The sequence below is a fragment of the Erpetoichthys calabaricus genome, chromosome 15 (assembly GCF_900747795.2).
Source record: "Erpetoichthys calabaricus chromosome 15, fErpCal1.3, whole genome shotgun sequence".
Taxonomy (NCBI): Eukaryota; Metazoa; Chordata; class Cladistia; order Polypteriformes; family Polypteridae; genus Erpetoichthys; species Erpetoichthys calabaricus.
In genome coordinates this window covers 94,959,041-94,983,346 of record NC_041408.2, presented here as the reverse complement: position 1 = coordinate 94,983,346, position 24,306 = coordinate 94,959,041, and the positions used below count along the sequence as shown (strand labels likewise).

General features: G+C 43.0%; 1 protein-coding gene across 1 annotated transcript in view; it reads right to left on the bottom strand.

Annotated features, from left to right (window-relative positions):
* The window catches only part of myom2b (myomesin 2b), a 113,657-nt gene that overhangs the window by 22,836 nt on the left and 66,515 nt on the right, over positions 1–24,306 (bottom strand). The window contains 8 exon segments of the mRNA XM_051919405.1: positions 7,912–7,999; positions 9,228–9,341; positions 9,434–9,501; positions 10,199–10,258; positions 10,345–10,489; positions 14,253–14,389; positions 15,941–15,985; positions 19,122–19,228. Of these exon segments, the coding sequence (XP_051775365.1) occupies positions 7,912–7,999; positions 9,228–9,341; positions 9,434–9,501; positions 10,199–10,258; positions 10,345–10,489; positions 14,253–14,389; positions 15,941–15,985; positions 19,122–19,228 (764 nt within the window).

Here is a 24,306-nt window from a genome sequence, read left to right as displayed (position 1 = left end):
ATTTTCAAAGTAACGGTGAATCTAACGAACGAAATGTCCTGAAATGCAATGTTATGTTAAGGAAACAGTAAAACCGACTGCCTACCTACTGCAGCGTCAAGCCTGAGTTGTGTCGTTATGCTTGGTAATCAGTAACAAATATTTTTTCCGCGAATTAAAAATGAATAATTTTTAAACAAAATTAATAATGACAAGGTAAATAACTCACAGCTGTTAGTAGTGTGAGGCATCCCTAGTAGAATTACCGGTATTTATCAAAATGGTTATCCATCTTTACTGTCCAGTCACCCTGGAACATCATAACTAAAAAATGTGGACGAAAACGGTTTTCAGATTTGCAGTCAGCAAGTGAAATTTGTTTAAGAACAGGGGAAAGAATCCCAGTAGCAAAATGCTTGTTGACCAGTATCTGCAGACCTCAAAACCCCCAATGAAGGTGAAAAATGCACCGTCTGAACTAGGAAGGGACAGAATGATTATCAGCAAACAGGCCAATATGACACCATCTTGAGTCACATTAGAGGGCAAACAATGAAAGCCTTCTTGTGAGTGAGTGGTTACTGGTTCTACTGATCTTCACGGTTAACGACTACGGCTTTGGGTTTGGTGAACGACAGGATGGACTTTAGGTGACTCAATCTCAGCCAAGTTTTAGACGTTTCATTTCCTGGTTACAGCCATTCACTCTCGCTGCTCTTGTTGTGTAAGGTACAACAAAAAAACACACAAGCGTGAACACGGGAGCAACAACCTCGGTTTTCTAATCTCGCAAAATCTCTTTTTAGTCAGTCTGGAAAGACGTGATTATGAAATCACTTGCAAAATGAATGTTAGTATCAATTTGACAAAACTCTGTCTGAAGTCAAACTCGGCTGCTGAGTAACCCTGTGAGCCACAAATGCTCCAGTGTGCTCGTAGCTCTGTGTCTGAATTATATTAGATGTTTTGCAATTTCTGAACTCCGTTCTCTCTTTTGTGAATTGTTTTTTCAATACCGTTAGGTTTACTTGTTCAGGTATCTTCTTTCTTGGTGTAATTGGTCTTCACTGAGTTTTGTATGTCGTGATCCGTTTTTGGTTGTTGCTGTCTTTTTCCTTTTCTGTTTTATGGTGGGATGCATGGGTGCTGCAGCTGCACCTCAAGTGCTTTGCTGAAGGATTTGAAATACCTGTTTTTATTATTACTATTATTATTATTATTATTATTATTATTATACAATTTTATTGAACTTGCCCTCTCTATTTGTCTGGGTCAAATTTTGCAATCAATTGTTAACCCTTTTTCTCTGATCTGATTTCCTTCAGACTACGCATGCATGTTGATCTCCAACGACAATGCGATATTTCATCAATTTGTACCTAGGATCTGTACATTAATTATGTCAAATTTATATTTCTCATTTCCTTATATTATACTTTTAGTGATTACACATATATATAGTGCTTTTAGCCAACACACATATTTATGAAAAAATTACAGTGCTGATCAAATCGTTAGCATGTTAGAATTTTGATCAAATGGTTGAAGGTTTAAGACTGATGTAGACAAATTAATTTATAAACTAGGAGGCTTTGCCCCCTGACAATTTAAACAGTTAATTGTCTTTGCAAAAGCTTTTCTAACGGGAAACTGTAAATGTTTTAATATGAGTGGCATATCAAGATCTCCTTTGGTGTCTCATGTCATTAGTGAAGATGGACTACATTACCTTTCTTGGATACATCCTTCTTTCTACAGTAATTTGGCTGGTGGAAGACCGAACGCTGTTATCGGTTGTAGATATTTTACATGATATTGTAAGTTGATGTTTTCATCTTCCACACCATCACCACCAACTGTTTCAGTGTAGTCAATTGATAAACTTTTAATCAATTTTCCATGTAACCAATCAACATTTTTGCGTTAATTCGTTTCACTTCATCATTTCTCTGTGTTAGGGTTGCCCGTGTACTCATTTCTTCTGTTGATAACTCTTCGGGATGAAATTTTTCAATAAGATTTGGACATAATACATCTTCTTTTATTGGGAACTTAAAGTGAGGAAAACGTAAAAATTTATAAGAGGTGAGAGCGCAGGAAGTGAGTCTGTCAAAAGCATTGACACCAATGAGAGGTGAGAGAGCTGTGGGCGTGGTTTGAATATGGTTGAGAGGAGGGTGGGACTTGAAGAAATCTCATGGCCTAAGTCTTGTCTCGCGGGACTTGAAATTATCTCTGAAAAGTCTCATCTCAGGATTTCCTTTTATAACAGAGAGAAATAATTTTGATTAATTGATATTGAAGTTTTGTCCAATTACTTCAATATGACAGTTAAGCAACACTGGTCACGAGGTTAGAGTGTTGGACATTTAATCAAACAGTTAAAGGTTCAAGACTATTGCAAACAAACTAATTTTTTTTTAATTTTACCAATTTTTCATCATTTATATATATATATATATATATTATAATATATGGTTGAAATAGTTTACTGTCAAATAAATGCAAAGAGTACACGACACGTGTTTCGCCCTCATTCTGGGCTCATCAGGTGTACACACTCCACTGCACTCCCTCTCGGGAATCGAACCTCGGACGTCAGCGCCAGAGGCGATGCCCCTAACGTTGCACCACGGCGTGTGGTTCATTTATTTGACAGCATGTAGATCGGGGTAATTACATTCACGGCATTCGAAGTCTGTGTCACAATCTGATTGAATGCCTGTTCTCCCCGTGTCTGCGTGGGTTTCCTTCGGGCGCTCCGGTTTCCTCCCACAGTCCAAACACATGCAGGTTAGGTGGATTGGCGATTCTAAATTGGCCCTAGTGTGTGCTTGGTGTTTGGGTGTGTTTGTGTGTGTCCTGCGGTGGGTTGGCACCCTGCCCGGGATTGTTTCCTGCCTTGTGCCCTGTGTTGGCTGGGATTGGCTCCAGCAGACCCCCGTGACCCTGTGTTCAGATTCAGCGGGTTGGATGATGGATGTTGCACTTATTTCACTCCAAGATCAGAGGCTCAAGGTTTGTCTAACGTGCTGAGGACTGTGTGGCATTAGGGTTGCTAAAATATACTTAAAAAAGATTCTTAAGTGACACAATTCTATTGAAAAATGCACTAAAAAGTAAAACAATATTTTACTTTCTTGTACTAAGAATTTGTTGGTCATATGTGACTAAAAATACAATTGTGGGGCACCCTTACAGGAATTCATTGAATTATGCAGTTGTATTTATGTGATCTTTGGCTCTCTTTGTGATTCCCCACTTCAGGCTTCTTCTTTGGTTTCTCCTTTCTGGGTTTTGGATTCTCTGGTTTCAGGCTTACAAATGTCTGCATGTTAGACTTTGCTTTTTGAGTTGTTTAGGTTTCTTTGGAGTCATTTGCATATTTGTTTGTAATTTTCCTGAATTTAACCCTTTGAATTGTGAAGCTCAACTTTCACTTCCTGGGTGTTTTAATGTTTGGAGATGTGTAAATTCCTCCTGATGTTCTTTCTTTAATTTATTGCTAGAGAAGGCGGTGTGTCCCAGCATGCATGAGGGTATTTATGATGTTAGCTGGGAGAGAGTGATGCACGTCTACCACTTTATTTCCATGCAGAGATGTCATAATGTCTAATAATTGCACAGAATCAGTCGGGATGTGTGCGTGTAATGACAAGAAGTTAATTCATTTGCATTTATTTTATATTACCCATTTGTTATATGATTAAAAGTAACGTTCTTTGAGTTGTAATGTTTAGTATTTCTGTTAGATGAATGTTTGCCTCAGTGCTATGTTCAATAATACTTAAATATTCATATTATGACGCTCATATGACGCTTTACTTGAAACGTGTTGCTGTTCTTTATTGGTTGACTTTGCGCCTTCAGCCGTCATACCGCAGACCCATTCGTGAATCACACTGCCATCTAGCGGAACTTCAGTGTAAGTTACTAATGGCGTGTGCTCAAAAGAATTCCTTCTGAACGCTTGTCACGTCAGGTTTGTTTCCAGCTCCTGCTGATTCACCAGTAAGAGAAACGAGATACCATTCGACTCGTCTTGATCTCCAGCTACGCAACATGTCGAGCTTTTTGGGGTTCCCTCTTTGTTTTTGTCCATCTAGACCCCAAATTCCCTCATTTTTAGGCCAACACATTTTGAGCAGGAAATAACACCCTTACGATAAAAAGTAAACCAATCGGTGCCTCCAGCAAAAACGATCAGAAGGACTTCAAGTTGTGCAGGCCACATCAACCCACCCCAGGGGGTCACCTCTGAATGGGACATGAGGGGCCACGAAAACTCAAAAAAAGTGGGGATCCGTAATACAGTATAGGCATGTGGAGTGTCGTTTTTCTGTTGTCTTGAGGTTTCTGATCAGGATCATATGTCCGATATTTGATTCCTTTCTGGTGGTCCTAGCTCTCTAAAAGCCACTCCCAGAAGGTTAAAAATGACACATTTCAAACACAGGCATGTGGGGTATTGCTTTAGACAGTTTAAAGGTCACAGATTACAAATATGATGCGATTTTTGATTCTTTACTAGGGACCTTGCCCCCTGTGGACCTCCATCAGACTGTGACAAGTGACAAATTTTTATTACAACTGACCTGAAACATTTAAACTGGGCAGAAGAGTGGCACAGTGGTGGCACTGCACCCTCACAGCAAGGAGACCAGGGGGTTTGCATGTTCTCCCCGTGTCTGGGTGGGTTTCCTCCCACTGTCCCAAGACGTGCAGATTATGTGCATTGGTCCCAGTGTGTGTGTGTGTGTGAGAGTGTGTGTTCACCCCGCGATGGACTGGCGCCCTGTGCCAGCTGGGATAGGCTCCAGCAGACCCTGTTCAGGACAGAGCAGGTTAGAAAGTGGTAGACATTTCAACATATTTGAAGTATGTAACACAACTCTTCTTGTTTATCATGTACGTCTATCCATTTTCCAACCCGCTGAATCCGAACACAGGGTCACGGGAGTCTGCTGGAGCCAATCCCAGCCAATACAGGGCACAAGGCAGGGTGCCAACCCACCGCAGGACACACACACACACACCCACACACCAAGCACACACTAGGGCCAATTTAGAATCACCAATCCACCTAACCTGCATGTCTTTGGACTGTGGGAGGAAACCCACGCAGACACGGGGAGAACATGCAAACTCCACGCAGGGAGGACCCGGGCAGGTCCCCAGGTCTCCCAACTGCGAGGCAGCAGCGCTACCCACTGCGCCACCGTGCCGCCCACGGTAATTCAGATTATTGTTAATTTGTTTTTATTTATTTAGAGGCTTGTAACGACATCACAACGCTACCCTCCGGGACATCAAGCATAACTTTAGGATTCAACCACCTTATGGATATGGAGACAGACCTTTAGGACATGATGAGACGTATTAGAGACAACATGCCAAACAAATGTCTAAAACACAAATCGAGCGTTCGCTTTGTCAAACTGAAAACAGAAAGCGAATTGACAGTCAAAGCAACGGAGTTGGAGTCAAAAGGAAAGTAAAGATCGAAACTGGGAGAAGCAAAAAAATCAAAAAACCGGGAGTGCTCTCCCCTCGACTTCCTCGTATACGCCAGTGATGGGTCGTTCTTGAACGATTTGAACGAATCTTTAATGTGACTCGGGAAGTCGTCTCGTGGGAGTGATCCTCAAGAAACAGTAACAAAATCATAGTGACAGAAATTGACAGACCTTTTTTATTTATAAGAAAATGCGTTTTAGATAATTTTGATAATTTTATGATAATTTCTAAATATGATCCAACATACAACAAATGGAATTTTACGTTAGTATTTGACTGAGGTACTGAGCCGGTAAGCGGTCACGTGACAAAAGAACGAACGACTTGAAAGACTCGAGAGATGAACCAATCAATTCTCTTTCCGGCTCAGACTGCATAGGTTAAGCTTATGGGGCTGTCACGTGATGAACGAACGACTCAAACCCGAAAACTTGTCAGATAAGAGGCGAGGTGAGCGAATCACAGACTAAAGACCCAGGTAAACAATGAATTAATATTTTCTGTTTCTTATAGCATTATAGTTTTGTCTTGTTTGTAGTGTGATCAACATTTGTGTAAGCAGTAGATGTGTTTGGGAGGTAACAGGTAACTTTTTAATTATATTTTGCTAAAATGAACGAAATGACTCGAAAAAGGATTCGTTCATTTTGCTGAACGAGACTCAAAGGTCCGAGTCGGTAAAATGATCCGAACTTCCCATCACTAGTATACGCATACGCAGATATGGCGATGGTTATTTGAGGAGTAAACCGGAAGACAGTGATTATATTAAGAACTATCCACAAAAAATCAAATCAATTCTCTCTCTATCTATAAAATCCGCGTCTGCGTCTACTCCGGTTTCCTCCCAAAGACATGCAGGTTAGGTGCATTGGCGGTCCTGAATTGTCCCTGGTGTGTGTGCGCCCTGCCCGGGGTTTGTTTCCTGCCTTGCGCCCTGTGTTGGCTGGGATTTGCTCCAGCAGACCCCCGTGACCTTGTAGTTAGGATATAGCGGGTTGGATAATGGATGGATGGATATAAAATCCAACGTCTGTCCGCTTTTCACAAGAGAACTTCTTAACAGGTTTACATCGGGTACGTGTACCTTACATCCGCTTAGCTAGCGAATGAGAGAAGTACTTCACGGATTTAGATCGGGTGTTTTTTTTGTAGAATTTGCATGAACATTCCGGGTGATTCTGCGACTTCTCTCATCGCGCTAAGAATCAGAGTTCGCTTGCATATTCGCGCGAGAGAGGTTTCGGGCCGAGGGGAGGCGGAAGCGTGACGTCAGGAGTGGAGAGCTGGGCGGGTCCTCCTCACTGTCATGTTTCACTTCTACGCCGGAGTTCTAACGAAACATCCTACCCATCGAAATGATCTACTCACTGATACTACGCATGCGCAGACCAAAATTACGCAACTTTTCTACCTAGTGTTGAAGTTTGAGGTAAGTGTTACTGTATGCTTTTCTTAGCCTTACTACATTAATGCATTTATTACAGTTTACTGCATAGTTATTTACTGTCAACATTTTATAAGTTGTATATTTTGCATGTGTGACTTTTAATCTTGTACAGCCCATTGTATCCATGCACGAGTAATGACCGTCTTGTGAAATCTTTGCATCAGGCTGTGTCTCTTTTGGGCATTAAATGATGCATATAGAGTAAATTGAGAAATGTTAACATTTCCATAAATAAACTACGGTAGGATACTTCGACAAAGTAGGACAAATCGTCAGAACACCGGCAGAACTGCGGGGGACGGCTAGTTAATAATATACTGAACACTTACTATAAAAGTAGAGTTAAATAAATCGAGTATGTATTCAGGTAAAGTAGTACTTCTGGTTAGCGGAAATAGCTCAAAGGTTGATAGAAATCTACGTTTTGTACCGAATACTTGTATGCAAAATTTGGTTGACCTGAGTGAAAGCGTCCTCAGGTTATCCTGTTAACACACACAGACATCATTCCAAAAATGGTATATTCGGACTCCGGGAGGTCTAAAACGTCAAGATTCATTAAAATCTTGAAATTGAATTTTTGGAGGATTCCAATTATTGAGCAAGTAAAAATGAAAAAGCCAAAATTCAAACTCAGAAAAATGTCATCTGGAGTTCTTCCAGCAAAAAAAACGCAAGCAACGTCTGAGCAGCGATGGGATGAGAGGAGGGCCCTTTGATTCCATACCGTTGATGACGTCACACAGTGGGGTCGTTACCAACACACAAACACAACCAATCAAGGCGCCCAGTCCCCACTGAACATGGCCTTGAAAATGGGATTAAACGAGAGCAGGTCGTTCACCCCGTCCACGTCAGTTAGCTCGCTGACCCACTCATTCAATGCTGTGAGGTCCTCACGTCAGCAGCCAGCAGACTGTGCTGTAAATCTCAGCTAATGTCAAACATCAATCAAGCAATCTTACCTGCACCAGAGACATCAAAGATGGATATGTCCTGCCCTCGGTCATCAGCAATAGTTGCTTTATAAATTCCCTGATCCTTCTTCGAAAACTGAAATGAAAGATCATGAAACAATGAGCACTGAAAGAGCTTCCTCCATTCTTTGATTTTCTAAACCTGCTTCATCCTGACGAGGGTCTCCTGGTCCAGACCAGCCCTGCAGGAGGCAGCGTTCTCTTGTAGCGCCTACACCCTCCATCAGTCACCCCGACAAGAAGCCATGTGCACTCAGACTACAGAAGGCTTGAGGAGGACCAGCAAGACAAGGTGGTGGTCTTCTGACATGCTAGAGAGCCTCAGAGACCATTCAGGGGGAGGACGTGCAAACTGAACTGGTCTGACAATATGGCGGCGGTGGACAAGAAGGGCTTCCTGAGGAGACTCGGGTCTATTGATGTGTGCAGTGAGTTGCTGGAGATGTTTGACAAGTCCATGGTAGCCAGTTATCTCCTGGAGAAGCACCTTCAGTTCAAAAATCACAAAATGTCTGAACAAACTCAGCAGGAACACCTACTCCATCACAGGACTGACTCTGGAGAAAGTGGAAGCGGTTGTGGAAAATAGAAAGGTGGCAAACTTGGATGGCATCCTGAAAAGTGCCCACCATCTCCTCCAGGAGGCGCTGTCTTGGAGCACATTTAGCCACAAGTTTATTCCTCCACGGTGGGCTAAGGAGCAACTTTTGGGAACTTTTCTCAATGCTTCCTCCCAATGTCTCAGACTAAATGCTTACAGTCTGAGTTCATTTTGCTGTTTGTGCATTTATTTATTTGTTTGTTTCTTTGTTATTAATTAATTTATTGTAGCGGATGGCAAGCATGGGCTGGTTCAAGGTTTCTTACCTTGCCCAGAGGCCAGGAGGAAAGACAAGGCAGTCCCAGTCACAGCCGGGAGACTGGCAGAAGGTGCCAACACCGCAGTGGATATGTTGGCATCCCGGAGGGGCTCAACTGAAGATCGTTTCCCAGCTGGGAAGCCACTATGACAGAAGGACATGGGAGGCAACCTGCTTGGCCTTTTTGCTTTCCCAACACACTAGAGGGCAGCATTCCTGGGCTCTGGTAGCCGTATGGACACCCGCAGGGCATGCTGGGAACTGTAGTGATACGGATTGTACGTGTGATTTCCTCCCAGGATGCTAAGTTGATCAGCAACTCTTGTTTGACCCCCGTGTCTATGTAGGCGCCTTCCATTGTTGGGTCTGATTTCTTTCGTTGCTCCCAATGGCTCCGATTACAGAGGACAGCTTGTTCACGAAGTGGATGATGAAGCGGCTCACCTGGCAAATGGGTAACTTGCAGGTTCCGTTCTGTAAGTTCACAGGCTCCTCGGGTATGATTTGCACATTGTCCTTATACCAGTGAAACATCGATTCTTTCTTAACATTTGCCACCTGAAAGCAGAGAATAAATAAAATAAAAAAGGACAGTCAGGTGTAAGCGAATTGCACATTTCAGAGTGGTGGCACCTGTGGGCCTTTTGTACCTTGCAAACCAGCATGACTGTGCAGTCTTCTTCCACGTGCCAGAAGATGTATTCCAAGAAATGAGGTCCTAAAAGGGAATAAAAAAAAAAACCAAAGGCTAATGTTCTGACATGAAATGGAGCAGGCGAGGTGGGTCTGCACGGTTAATTCTGCGTTCTGCCAGGTTAAGTACACGCACCCTGTGACACATGGGTGTCCCTTCCAAGAAGGATTCGTGTTTGGCAGCCTTTACTGGTGAGTTAGATACGAAAAACATGACTTGGATGAGGGGCTCCTGACAGTCAGGAGGCTGGAAATGTTAAATAAAGTGAGAGCCTGCGGCCACCCGGGCTACAAACTGGCTAAAGTGAAACGGCGACACCTCGGGTTGACAAAAAGACGAGCTACAAAAACGCAGACGACACAGCAAAATGAGTAAGATAAGAAAACAGGGCAAAAAGAAAGGTAAAAAGGATTTCCCTTAAAGGCAATGCAAAGCCAACAAATGCACAACTGTAAGACAAATCCAATAAACTGGAATAACCAAGAAGAGCAAAACTCCCACTCTGACAGTAACTCCGTACACTCGCTCCACTGCTGAGTCTTATAAAGGCAGAAGGAGGAGTCGGCAGCAGTGATGTCAGAGTGGCTCCGCCTCCTGGGGCTCCACCCACACAGCACACCCTACAGATTGCCCATTGGTCGCTGTGTCCATCCTTTCTTTGTCTTAACCCACTTGTGGGCATCCAAAATACAAAATAAAGACTTGGATGAAAATGGAGTACCTTGTTTCCGGAGATATTCCCTCCTTTGGAATTCCGCTTCCTCCAAGGCTGCTTTGAAAACTGAAAAAAAAGACAGAGATGAACCTCACATCAGGACAGAGTCCTGCATGCGGCCCTCAAGTCCCCATGCAGCCCTGCAGTCTTACCGTCTCCGATCAGAACCAGAGATGACTGGTTCTTGGCTTTGCCATCTTGGATCTGAACTGTGTAGGTGCCCTCGCTGTGAGCCGTGAACTTGTCCATAACCATCTCGATAATGCCAGTGGAGCGGTCGCATTTAATCTTATGACTCTGCGGATACACACATTATTACCTGGTTTCAAAATTGCACAATTGCACCTTTCATTTTTATTTTTATGTTTTTCCAAAAGCTACATCATAAACAAAAGTCTGGACAAGATCAAGTGCAATCACATAATCAGTGATGAGCAAAACTGGCCAGTTTCCATTTACACAAAGTTCTGTGAAACCAACCATAAAATGAAGTTTGCAGGAAGAGTTTTGCGATTGTGACATGTGAACCTTACTAAAAATGTTTTTTGGAGGTGTGAAGGACTTGTTTTGGGGGTTGAAAATAGCGCTCCCTAAAGCCGTGTTCACGTGTTCATGTTAACCTACATAATAAATGTAAAGTCAGAGCCACGTTACTTGAATTGTGGTTGGCGGGGATGTCAGACTTGATGACTGCCTTTGCAGATCTCTGTGCCTGAGATATTGCAGAGCTTGACATAAAACACGACAGGGCGGTGGTGCTGACCTCCGCAGTAATGACGAATGACCACTCAAGCCTTTCTTCTCCTTAACCCACTGCAAGTCAGTTAAAGGGCAGTAAACAAGGCTCTCTGCGCCATCTTGTAACATTTACACTCACTAGCTACTTATACCAGGATCCTATTTGTGGATTTCAGTTCTACGTTTAACTCAATCAGAACAGATGTTCTGTGATCTGCAGTTACAGACATGGCAAAAAGTGTATGAGGCCACAAAACCAGGCCAGGACTTCCACTGGCCGGCCCAGAAGAGACTCACCTCTTGGTAGCGAGACCCCAAACTGCTATCTGCAGGCTGTGGCCTGCACAGGCCTAGTAATGGGGAGCTTGCTTTTAAAGTTCCAAATATTACAAATGTCTCAAACTGCCCAAAAACGGAGTGAAACCATAAAAACTTTGGTTTGCACACCTAAGGGGCAGCAACGAATCTTTATAAAATAAGAATTTATTAATAAAAGGAGTAAAGAAAGGAAAAGGGATTTGCCTAAAAGGCAATCTCAATCAAGGAAATCTCGATACACAGTCCTAGGGTGTGTGACAAGTCACAGTTTCACTTTCCAATGTGCCACCAGCTTGCCCATTTTGTGACAGCCAACGACGTGCTGCCTGATGGAGGATTTACAAGGCTTTACAAGTATGGCGAGTTCAGCCACAATCTCGACCCCATTATCGTTCTTTTGTCCATTCTACTGTGGCACATAAAACACGAGGCGTCAGACACACCAGCCTCTCCTCTGCTTGTGAGGTCCAAACCAAAGTGTTCTTTATGCCTCGTCACTTCATTCTATGCATTGCACTTCTGGCTGAGTGCTCATTGGATCTCGGCTCCTGCACACACGGCCCGCTCTTATGACTTAAGACTTTGATTTTGTCAAACTGAATTGCAGGGATGTCATGCTACATGACCAATTATCACTTGAGCATGACGCAACTACTTCCGACTCGGCTAGACTATCTAAATGAAGTCAACCTTTGAAAGTCGCTGGAAAAGTCGTGAAACTTGACAGGGCCTTAGTCTATCACACAGGACTCTGATCAGTTCTGCCTCTCATTCACATCTGTAAATTTAAAACATGCGGCGTATTGCATATTTTGTATTTGAAGACACACTAAAACACGCCGTCATGTTTAATTCCGAGTCTCCTCCACAGGAAAACAGGACTACATCAGAAGCCCCTCCCCTGTTTCCTAGCAACGTCCTCTCCTGTTTCTTTGACCCGTGGAACTTCACGTTCTTTTTCTATCTCTGATGACTCTCCAGGATTGCAATTGCCAAACAGTGTCATCGTAACTGGCAAAGTGGGCATCGTACTACTGGAACATGTCTGGTGTGCACGTGACAGGAAATGAGTCCGGTGATTTTTAATTTTTTTTTAGTAGATATCTTTATTTAAATTCTGAATGACAAGCAGACACACACAGAATCAGCGCATGGAAATGTTTCCAGACAAGAAGTAAAAGTGTTTCATCTTGAGTCAATGCCATGAGAATTGCTGGAGGTGATTCGCCAATTGTTTTACAAATTGCGCCATGTCGAGTTTAGCTGCAAATTCAGTTTCTCATGAAATGTTTCCATTCTTTCAAAGCTAAAATGGACAGACCCGTACTCAGTGGGCAGAGTACAAAGGCCAGATTTGAAACTTGGAATTGTTTTATTGGGTGGGCACTCCACAGTAGAGACACTTAGAAACAGAAGGTCATCCTGGCATTGGGCCGGGCGACCTGAGTGCTGAGCTTTAGTGAGGTTTCAAAGTTTGCTGTTATACTTGATAGAATATCGTGTTCATAAAAATTCATTCTGAACGCTTTGAAATCACTTCTGTTTTGTCACCGGTACATGAAAAACCCCACATGTGACATAGCGTTGGACTCGCCCTGATGTTTAGTCATGCAAGATGTTGAGATTTTGGCCCTCTAGACCCTCAAAACCCACATTTTTAGGCCATTTTTGAACCATATTTTTCACAGTGAATGACACCCTTATGATGAAGAGTAAAACAAACGGTGTCTGCAGCAAAAATGATCAGACGGACTTGAAGTTGTGCAGGCCACATCAACCAACCCCAGGGGTTCACCCCCTAATAGGATAAAAGGGACCAGAAAACATCGAGAAAATAAGGATCTGTGATATCGGCGTGTGGAGTGTCATCACGATAAAAAGTAAACCAATTGGTGCCTTCAGTAAAAATGATCAGACGGGCTTGAAGTTGTGCAGGCCACATCAGCCCACCACAGGGGGGTCACCTCTGAATGGGACATGAGGGGCCAGGAAACTTCAAAAAAGTGGGGATCAGTAATGTAGACATGTGGAGTGCCATTTATGTTGTTTCAAAGTTGCTGTCCACAAATATGATCTTATTTTTCATATTTGATTCTTTACTGGTGGTCCTGGCCCACTACGAGCCGCTCCCAGAAGGTTCAAAATGAGAGATTACAAACCTTGACATGTGGGGTGTCATTTTAGACTATTTCAAGGTCAGTGATGTTGAATATGAGGTTATTTTTGATCTTTTACTAGGGGTCTAGCCCTGTATGGACCTCCATCAGAAGGTGAAAAGTGACAAATTTCTATTACAATTGAGCCTATTTAGATATTACACTTTTAAATTGAACGGGCGGTACAGTGGCACAGTGGTAGCGCTGCTGCCTCGCAGTTAGGAGACCCTTAAGGGCTCACTTCCCGGGTCCTCCCCGTGTGGAGTTTGCATGTTCTCCCCGTGTCTGTGTCCCCGTGTCTCCCACAGTCCAAAGACATGCAGGTTAGGTGCATTGGCGGTCCTAAATTGTGATTGGTGTGTGTGCCCTGTGGTGGGCTGGCACCCTGCCCGGGGTTTGTTTCCTGCCTTGTGCCATGTGTTGACTGGGAATGGCTCCAGCAGACCCCCGTGACCCTGTCTTAGGATATAGCGGGTTGGATAATGACTGACTGACAGATTGACTTTTAAATCGAGGCACACTTTTTAATATGCCAACTATCTGACAAACGTTTCTCATTTCTTCTGTACCTCTACCACATGAAGTTTGTTCCGTTTCTTTTGAACAGCATTTGGGTTGATATTAATTCTGACTTTTTCCATTTGTTTGATTATTTTGTATTTCTTTATGTTGTTTTGTTTCCACATAAAGCTAAAAAATGAGAATACTAACGTCACCATGATCCCTGGCTGACACTGCACACCAACCAGCACACGTCTAACAGCAGGTCGACTGATCGGCCCAACGGTGCCACAGACGGGAAGCCACAAGATGGCCAAGGATGCCCTGAAGTAGCAGAAAGCACTCACCTCACTGTTCGACACCTCCAGGTCATTGATAATGAAACGATAATTAGCGGCAGAAGACAACTTCTCAGCCTGCAGCCAGAACCGAACTTGTCCTCGTTCAAAAATCTCATAGGACAGTTCGGTTTTGAGAGGAATCACTTAAAAGAAAATAAGAAAAGTAAAACGTGAATAAATGGATGGAGATGGAAGGTCCCCTGCTGTATATGAGGAGAGCAAAGGGTCTATGAAACAAAGTTCAGACAAGAAAGTCACTATACAGCATGCACACATATGAAAGGAACCAAGAATGATAAAGGGAGTCCATTAAACGTTCTGGTGAGCTGCCCTCATTAATGTAGCAAAACGAGAATAGAAATAAGTCATGGAAATAAACGACAAACTCCATTAATTGCTACAAAGAGAGCACACTGGCCACTCAGTCTGGCCATGAGGGTCTCAGTCTCAGGCCCTATCAGTGTGACAGTCAGTGGGCTCCAATCAGATTCACTTGTAGTGACTGTTTGCATTGCCTGCATATCCTTCTTTCTTCTTCTTCTTTTGGCTGCTTCCATCTCTTCCTGTCCTCGTCATCTTGCTCTGTCACACTCATCACCTGCATGTCCTCTCTCACCACATCCATAAACCTTCTCTTAGGCCTTCCTCTTCTCCTTTTCCCTGGCAGCTCTATCCTTAGCACCCTTCTCTCATTATACCCCTCATCTCTCCTCTGCACATGTCCAAACCAACGCAATCTCACCTCTCTGACTCTGAGCTGACCCTCTAATGTCCTCATTTCTAATCCTGTCCATCCTCGTCTCACCCAATGCAAGTCTTAACATCTTTAACTCTGCCACCTCCAGCTCTGTCTCCTGTGCCACCGTCCCTAGCCCATATAACATAGCTGGTCTCACTACCGTCCTGTAGATCTTCACTGTCACTCTTGCTGTTACCCGTCTGTCACTAATCACTCCTGACACTCTTCTCCACCCACTCCACCCTGCCTGCACTCTCTTCTTCACCTCACACTCCCCATTACTCTGTACTGTTGATCCCAAGTATTTAAACTCCTCCACCTTCGCCAACTCCACTCCCCTCATCCTCACCATTCCACTGACCCCCCTCTCATTCCCACACATGTATTCTGTCTTGGTGGTCCTACTGACCTTCATTCCTCTCCTCTCATATCTCCACCTCTCCAGGGTCTCCTCAACCTTGTCCCTACTCTCGCTACATTGCCTGCATATCCAGCATTACCAAAATGAACCGACTTTCCTGGTTATCTGAACGTGTCTGTTTGTCTCAGTGTTATAGGGACATTCATGACAACACTGATAGGTGAACGTTTAACTCCAGTACTCCCAGTGAGTGACAGTAAGGACTGTGAACAACACAGCACCTGTGATGGTGTTAGAGACAATGCTGTTCATTGCCTTTCACTGCTGCTAGGGGTGTCAAATGCCTACATGTCATAAAGTGACTCGAGACAACGGGAAATGTGTGTGAAATTTAACAATCACAATGTTGACTTCAAATGGCAGACAACACCTAACAGCAAAGCAGTGAAAGGCAAAAACACAACACACTGGCCAAGGCAAGGCAGAGAAATGCAATGCAATGTCCCATCAGCCGCGCGGCCGGCGAGTGTTCAGCAGCACAAAGACGCTGAAGACAATCCAAGCAGAGGCAGGTGAGCCATTCCATTTACTTACAGGGGTTTCTTATCTCGTGGCTGAGGGCCATCAGTTTTCCCAGTTCTAAAGAGACAAAAAAGAGAAGAATTGAAGGCATTAATAATGCAGTGGAACAACCCCAGTGTGGGCTGCCGATCTTCAACAGGAAGGTCCTGCACCAGCCAGTAAGCCCTCACTTGGATTTGTCCGTCATGACTTACAAATGTCACACTTAGGACCACAGGGGCCGGGACTGAACCCGTGATAAAGAAGAGGCGTGCGGCCCCAGGCTTGTGTCTCACTCCAGCTTCTCCAAGTTACCTTCGTCGCAGACAGCAGGTCCATTTTCTCTCTTACAGCACCATTCAGGGTCAACGAACCTCCATGAGATCAAACAACTCCAGGACAACCCATTGCTCGTTTTTGTATCCAGCAAGTGAAGCCCCAAGATGGAAGTCCTTGGAGCAGACTTTGTGTTTTACAGTCCAGGCCAATTTTTAAATTGTGTTTAGGAAATTATGAGGCATCAAATGGATATGAAACTTTTTGTGAGAAAGTGGAAGACCAGGGGCCTCATGTATAAACGGTGCGTACGCACAGAAATGTTGCGTACGAACCTTTCCACGCTCAAATCGCGATGTATAAAACCTAAACATGGCGTAAAGCCACGCACATTTCCACGGTAACTCATACCTTGGCGTACGCAATTTCTCCGTTCGGTTTTGCAGACTGGCGGCACCCAGCGTCAAAGCAGTGCTACTGTTCCTGTGTGATCACCCTTTCTTTCTTAGATCCACATCCACGGCGGCGGCTTTATCAAATACACTGAAATTAACTGCATATTGTTTATTAGTGTAATGCATCTGATTGTAATTAACCTGCAGCAATATAATGGGCCAGGGAATAGCCATAGTATTCCAAATACCAGAACTGCTTTAGCGTTGTTACGCTCACTGCATCTTCTTCTTCTTTTTGCTGTTCCCGTTAAGGGTTGCCACTGCGGATCATCTTTTTCCATATTACAGTACTCTCACTCGCCTTTCAGAAACAGTTTCATCCCAATAACTATAAACGCACTCAATCAGTCCATCAAGTGCTCCTTGTAGAACTGTTTGTACTTATAAGTACAATCACCTCACTGTAAACTTACACTACAGTTATAATATTGCACAACCTGCGCTACTTTATAAAGCGCATATGATGACAATATCATTTTTAAGATGAAATGCAGCAAAATATGTTGCTTATAGTATACAGATAAAACTTTAACTTCATTTAAATAATCTGTATTGTTAATAATTAAACATGTGAGGACACGGTGCCACAGCGTATAGCTAGTTCAAGGATAGCTCCTGCCTTGCGCTGTATTCTTGCTGGTGCTGACGTGACACTGGAAGGATAGACGGATAGAATAATTAAACATGTACTATGAAGATATTTCAATGTTCCTTAAAAGTTTTGAAGAATCGGCGTTTTAAGCTTACAGATGGCTTCACGTCTATTACAGAGCTGATTGTGTGGCGATTGGAGAAAGAAAAGTATGGACAGGAATTGGAGGTTAGTACGTTTTGAAAGAGACAGTACTTCTGTAATAAATTATTTCATCGAAGGTCGCACATGGCGCAGCAAGCCTCTTGCCTGAGACATGAACAAGCACTGCGCCACCGTGTTCCCATGTTTAATAACATGCTTTCATTCCTATCATCATGAAAAAGATATCACGTATACATCTCAGTATTTTAATTATTCAGAGAGCTGTAATATCTCGAATGTAATGCATTCTGTGTCCTGTCGGAGAAAGAGAAAGCCCGTTTAAGAAGCACGTAGTGATTCACACACATAGAGCACATAGAAGATCAAATACAGAACAAAGACTTTAACATGCTACTTGAGAAACTAGTAAAATAAACGATTTTAAGATGAAGTTTATGATGTTCTACTTTAATGGCAAAATAAACTACGTGATTAAAGTGGAAATTTCGAGATTAAAGTTGACATTTCGTGCTTTTTTTCCCACTGTGTGCCTTTTTTTTGTCTGTACCCTAATAAGCTTTCATATGACACTCAGACGGTGGGCTACGACTTGCCTTTTCACAGCGACTTTGATATGTGATTTCTTTTTTATTTCGGGCACTGTGCGACTTTGTGAATTTGATCTTTCGAGTTTCTCCGACACACTGTCACTCGATCAGCTTCCTTTTGTTGATTATACCACTGTTTAAACCAACAAATAGTACGTTTTTCATTTGCCTCCACTTGGTATTCGCTGAAATTCTTATATTTTCCCCTGTGCTTTTCCCATTGTCTTTTCACAGAAGGCTATTTATATTGATTTGCATATTCAAAGAGGCGTAATTCTGGGAGGAGTTGGGGCGGGACAGAAGACGTGTGCACGTGCGTTACTTTTCACGCTGATCGGGATTTATGTAGTGGAAGAACGTGAAAGTTTGCGGACATACAGATTCCTGCATCTGGATTTTTCTGTGCGTACGCACAATCCCGCTTTTGTGCTTACGCCATGTTATAGTGTGAGTTCTATGCATGGCGTTATGCATGAGGCCCCTGGAGATGATAACTGAAGGCAAAGGAGGACAGGACTCGTTTTCTTCTGAATGTTCCTTATTTTATTTCCAAGGTTTTGAAGACCAAGGAATCCATTGATTGCATGTGTTTTAATTAGTTTTTTGTTTTTAATGTGTTTTCTAAAGATGTTGAAAACGAGTTACAGTTATGTGAAGAAGTAAGTGCACCCCATGGACAATGATGACTTTTTCAAGATATTTAAACAGGCAAACATCAGATCTTCATGTAAACGTGGTCTACAGATAAAGTTGGGTTTAATATTTAAAAAGACAAGAGAAAAAGGGGGACAACCAGATAAGAAAAAGATGAAGGTACTTTACTGGAGCAAATGGTGCATCAACTTGATGTGTTGTAATTACGTTCTTAATCTAAATGAGCAAAAGTGCAGATCTGTCATGTGGAAAAAGTAAGTGCACCCCTCTCTTTAGCAGGGCTTCACAGCCATCTAATTAGAATCAGTAGTGAGGAAAGCACTAGATAAATGTAAAGAACGATTCTTATTGTTATCTGTGCGTATGTATTGTGTTTGATTTTCTCTTCACTAACATCAGATGCGATAAGAACAGTGGATGATCGGGTTTGTCGGCCTTCAGACATCAGACGTGTTTGCTGTGTCCCCAGGGATCTGCTCACTCACCTTTCTCTTCGAGCACATAGCTGGATGACACACCTTCGGTGTCGGTGACGGCCACAGAGTACGTCCCCAGGTCCTCCTTATCAGGGCATTTGAAAATGATTTTCGATCTGAAAGAAACGACAGAAGCGTCAGCCTGAAATATCAGAAGGTTGGCACCCTACTCGTCCCCTGCCAGACTGAGGGTTTTCATATTGTGACCCTGTTTAATGGAGGAAGACATTTCACAACCCACACTTGATTCTGACTGCTATTAAAAGGGAAAATAAAATGTTTTGAAAGCATATATTAGTAATCGATTATGAAATGTATTCCCAGGCTAAGATTATAAAACTAATTAAGAGTACTAACTTAACGTGAAGGGTGTGCCCGTAATGCTAAACGTGTGGCGGCATCGGGCAGAGACAGAGATCTGCTAACGCTCTCAGACGGGATCTGAGGTTATCTTTAACTAATGTCAAAGCTGAAAATCTGCACACACACCGGTAAGCTGATGTGACGGGGACGAACCTTCTCAGTGCAGCGCTAGACCACTCTGGGGGCTCACTGAGCAGCGATGTTTAGGAGTTTGCAAGGGGCAGGCTGACTTTTAATGAAGTCATCGCATGAAAGACCAAAGAGAACCTCTGCTTGGGAAATTGGAGGAAAAAGTCCACTACCAATGGTGTGAGGTTTCTCTGGTCTTTGCAGTCCAACGGTAAAGGAAGCCCGCGGCCAACTTTCGTTAACGGTTGTTGCAGTTTTAAGCACCGTTTTCTGTCCTTGCAAAGCTGTTAGTTTTCTTAGAAAGAAAAAAAATCCAAAAATGACAGCTTACTTGGCTTTGTGTTCTGCGGTGTGCTGGCACCCTACCCGGGATTTGTTCCTGCCTTGTGCCCTGTGCTGGCTGGGATTGGCTCCAGCAGACCCCCGTGACCCTGTGTTAGGATATAGCAGGTTGGAAGATGACTGACTGGCTGACTTTACACTCTCAATAGCTAGATAGGACTTCACCATAAATGACACACTGTGGTTTTGGGTCATCTTCACGTCTAGTCCACGTAAAGCCATAGGTGAGGTATTTAGGGTCATACGTTTAACTTTAATTGGGGTCCCAGTGGTTTCTGCACAGCTTTTTCCAGCATGTGGCCCACTCCCAGATTCATTCCTAACAGCAAACTTGGCCATTTCTGAGACTTTCACTGTTGCATTTGGCACCTATGATACAGGCTGTCAGAAAATGATCTCTTAATAAAGTGTATGATGACACATGTAGAATTATTAAACGAATCTGCATCTTCAAAGTTTCTTTTATTAAAGTAACATTTAGTCATTCACATAATGCCAGGATGCGACTTCAAATGTTTACGCCGGACACCGTGTCCTGTCAAGCGGGGCGTCTGTAACTCTCGTGATGAATTCCTGACGACTTGTGTGGACTGCGAACAAAAGCTCCTCAAATGTGCCTGATGTTGCAGAGAAACTGGCCATTGAGGCAAACGCAAATGTAAATGTAAAAGACTTGTTTGAATGAGAGACAACTCCAGACCAGCCCTACCGAGGAACGACCACTAGGGGGCAATAAGAGGAAACCGGACAATCGTTTATGGCATTGCCAACCTGCGCATATTAAGATATTTGTTTTCTTTTTTGTTTGAATGAAATGGGGTTTGACCAGTTGGCACCCCAACTAATTTGCGACTCGCTCTGCCTTATCACTCGCCCTGCTACAACATGCTATCATATGTCAGTTCTTTCTTCAGACGCTCGAGGCCACCCTGCTCCTTTCTTGTACTCCACACTTCCAGTTTCCTTAAACTTCTTATTCCAAAAAATCCAGACATGCAGATGTGCCAGTTGGCCAATAAGATGAGTAATACGTATGCTACTACCTACCACCTCGTTAACATGATACAAAGTTATTGTCTGTCTGTATACCTGCATTGTTATCACTCTTTAATTTAATATTGTTATTATCAGTATGCTGCTGCTGGAGTATGGGAATTTAATAAAGTATCTATCTATCTATCTATCTATCTATCTATCTATCTATCTATCTATCTATCTATCTATCTATCTATCTATCTATCTATCTATCTATCTATCTATCTATCTATCTATCTATCTATCTATCTATCTATCTATCTATCTATCTATCTATCTATCTATCTATCTATCTATCTATCTATTATAACAGAACCACTTTCCTGAATTGTCCCTTCATGCGTGACTAAAGGTAATATGCTTCTCTGGACAATGGGGCAACATTGGCATTTCTACACTTGGTGGTGTCGTTTAATAATGGACAGACATCATACAGATAGTCTTCAGAGACCCTGCAGTAGTGAAGTGCTTGAACAGCCCACATTTTAGAACGTTAGGACACTCTGGACGAGATCAGGCCATTCGGCCTAACAAAGCCCGCCAGTCCTGTCCACTTATTTCTTCCAAACAAACATCAAGTCGAGTTTTGAAAGTCCCTAAAGTCTTACTGTCTACCACACTACTTGGTCGCTTATTCCAAGTGTCTATCGTTCTTTGTGTAAAGAAAAACTTCCTAATGTTTGTGTGAAATTTACCCTTCACAAGTTTCCAACTGTGCTCCCATGTTCTTGATGAACTCATTTTAACGTCACCGTCTTGATCCACTGTACTAATTCCCTTCATCATTTTAAACACTTCAGTCAGGTCACCTCTTAATCTTCTTTTGTTTAAACTGTAAAGGCTCAGCTCTTTTAATCTTTCTTCATCACTCATCCCCTGTAGCCCTGAATCAGCCCAGTTGCATTTCTCTGGACCTTCTCTAGTGCTGTTATGTCCTTTTTGTAGCCTGTAGACCCAAACTGCATCCAGGACTCCAGAGGAGGCCTCACCAGTGTGTTATAAAGCTTGAGCAGAACCTCCTGTGACTTGTACTCCACACATCAAGGCGCTATATAACCTGACAGTCTGTTAGCCTTCTTAATGGCTTGTCTGGAAGTCGATAGCTTAGAGTCCACTATGACTCCTAAATCTTCTCATAAGGTGAACTCTTAATTTTCTGACCGCCCATTGTGTATTCAAACCTCACATTTTTATTCCTATGTGTAATTCTTTACATTTACTGACATTAAATTTCATCTGCTGCCACAAATCTGCCCAAGCCTGTCTGCTATCCAAGTCCTTCTGTGATGATATAACAGATTCCAAATGATCTTCTAATCCACCTGTCTTGGTATCATCTGCCAACTTAACCAGCTTGTTCCTTATATTCCTATCTAAATCATTTATAAGTATTAACAATAGCAGCGGCCCTGCACTGCCCCCTGCTGGTCACCACTCTTAACGTCACCCAGTTCTGAGGAGGTTCCTCATACCATCACCCTCTGCTTCCTGTGTCTGAGCCAATTCTGCACCCATCTACAAACATCATCCTGAACTGCCACTTCCTTTAGTTTGATGCCCACCTCTCATGTGGCACTTTATCAAATGCTTTCTGAAAGTCCAGATCAATCATCTCATCTGCGCCACTTTGATCGTATGCTTTTGTTTTTCGTCATAGAATTCCAGCCTGTTAGTAAAACACGACCTCCCTCTTCTGAGCCCACGCTGACTGTCCTGTCTTTGCCAGGTGTTTCTCAATCTTCTCCTTAATAATTCCTTCCATTAATCTTTCTGTGATGTCCATTAAGCTTACTGGCTTATAGTTGCTCTGATCTGCCCTGTCACCCTTTTTATATAACAGGATACTAGGGTGTTGTACCGTGTTAGCCATTATGAGTTGCCTCGAAAGCTTGCATATTGTAATCCTTTCAGTTAGCCAATAAAAGGTGTCATTTTGCTTGGCTTTTCTCTATATAACAGGATGATATTTGCCATTTTCCAGTCCTTCAGAATCTCTCCAGTGTGCAGTGACTTCCTAAAAATATGTGTCAAGGGTTTATATCTGAACTCGCTAGCCTCCTTAAGAACTCTGTGGTAAATATTATCTGGGCCTGGTGATTTGTTTGATTTCAGTTTATATAATTTCAGCAGCTCTTCTCCCTCTATAATTACCAAATCCCTCAGTACCTCCATAGTAGTCCCTGTTACTGCTCTGAGGTTATCTACTTCCACTTGTGAAGTGAAGTATTTAAAAATGAAACGTGTACAAATGCATTGGCCTACCTTTTATATTTCATTTTTTAAACCTGCCACCCCGATGTGACCCTCTACTGATGGGGTCAACACTGCCACCGATAATTCGAGGACCCCTGCTCTAGGGCTTTCAGTTTCCTCCATTGCATTCTGTCACATAGACTGGAAACACTAAGTTGGACCCTCTCTGTGTGTGGATGGCCCACAGCGGACCACTTGGGCTTCACCCCCTTTGAAACATTGAATTTGTGCTGAAGAGTAGAATCAGGAAAAGAAATCAACACCAAGAAGAAGCACCACAGCTGAAAGGGCCTGAGGAAGAAATATTTAGAATTAAGGTGCTTCAGTCTTTCCAAATAATAAAGTATGGTGCTAATAGAACTATAAGAAACATGTCACTTATGTATTCATAAATAAGGAGGTATTAAGCTAACTGAGGGCGGCACGGTGGCGCAGTGGGTAGCGCTGCTGCCTCGCAGTTGGGAGACATGGGGACCTGGGTTCGCTTCCCGGGTCCTCCCTGCATGGAGTTTGCATGTTCTCCCTGTGTCTGCGTGGGTTTCCTCCCACAGTCCAAAGACATGCAGGTTAGGTGGATTGGCGATTCTAAATTGTCCCTAGTGTGTGCTTGGTGTGTTTGTGTGTGTCCTGCAGTGGGTTGGCACCCTGCCCGAGATTGGTTCCTGCCTTGTGCCCTGTGTTGGCTGGGATTGGCTCCAGCAGACCCACATGACAATGTGCTCGGATTCAGAGGGTTGGATAATGGATGGATGGATGGATAAGCTAACTGAACAAATGTAACCCAATACAGACACTAAGCTGTAAGAGTGTATTCCTGTAAGACAAATGTACTAAACGAACTTTTAAGGTAGGTTTTGATATTGTATAACCAATTATTATGTGTGATGATCATTATGTGCGAAATGTAAGCTGTAATAAGATTCTTAAATTGTAACTGCCACATAGACATTGAAGTGTTGTAACCCTGATGGTGCAGAAGAATAGAGAAGTGAGCATTGTCTAAAACCGCTGAGTTCCATACACCCTATAAACCATTAGGGAAAACTTGCTGTAACTGGACTTACGTACGTGT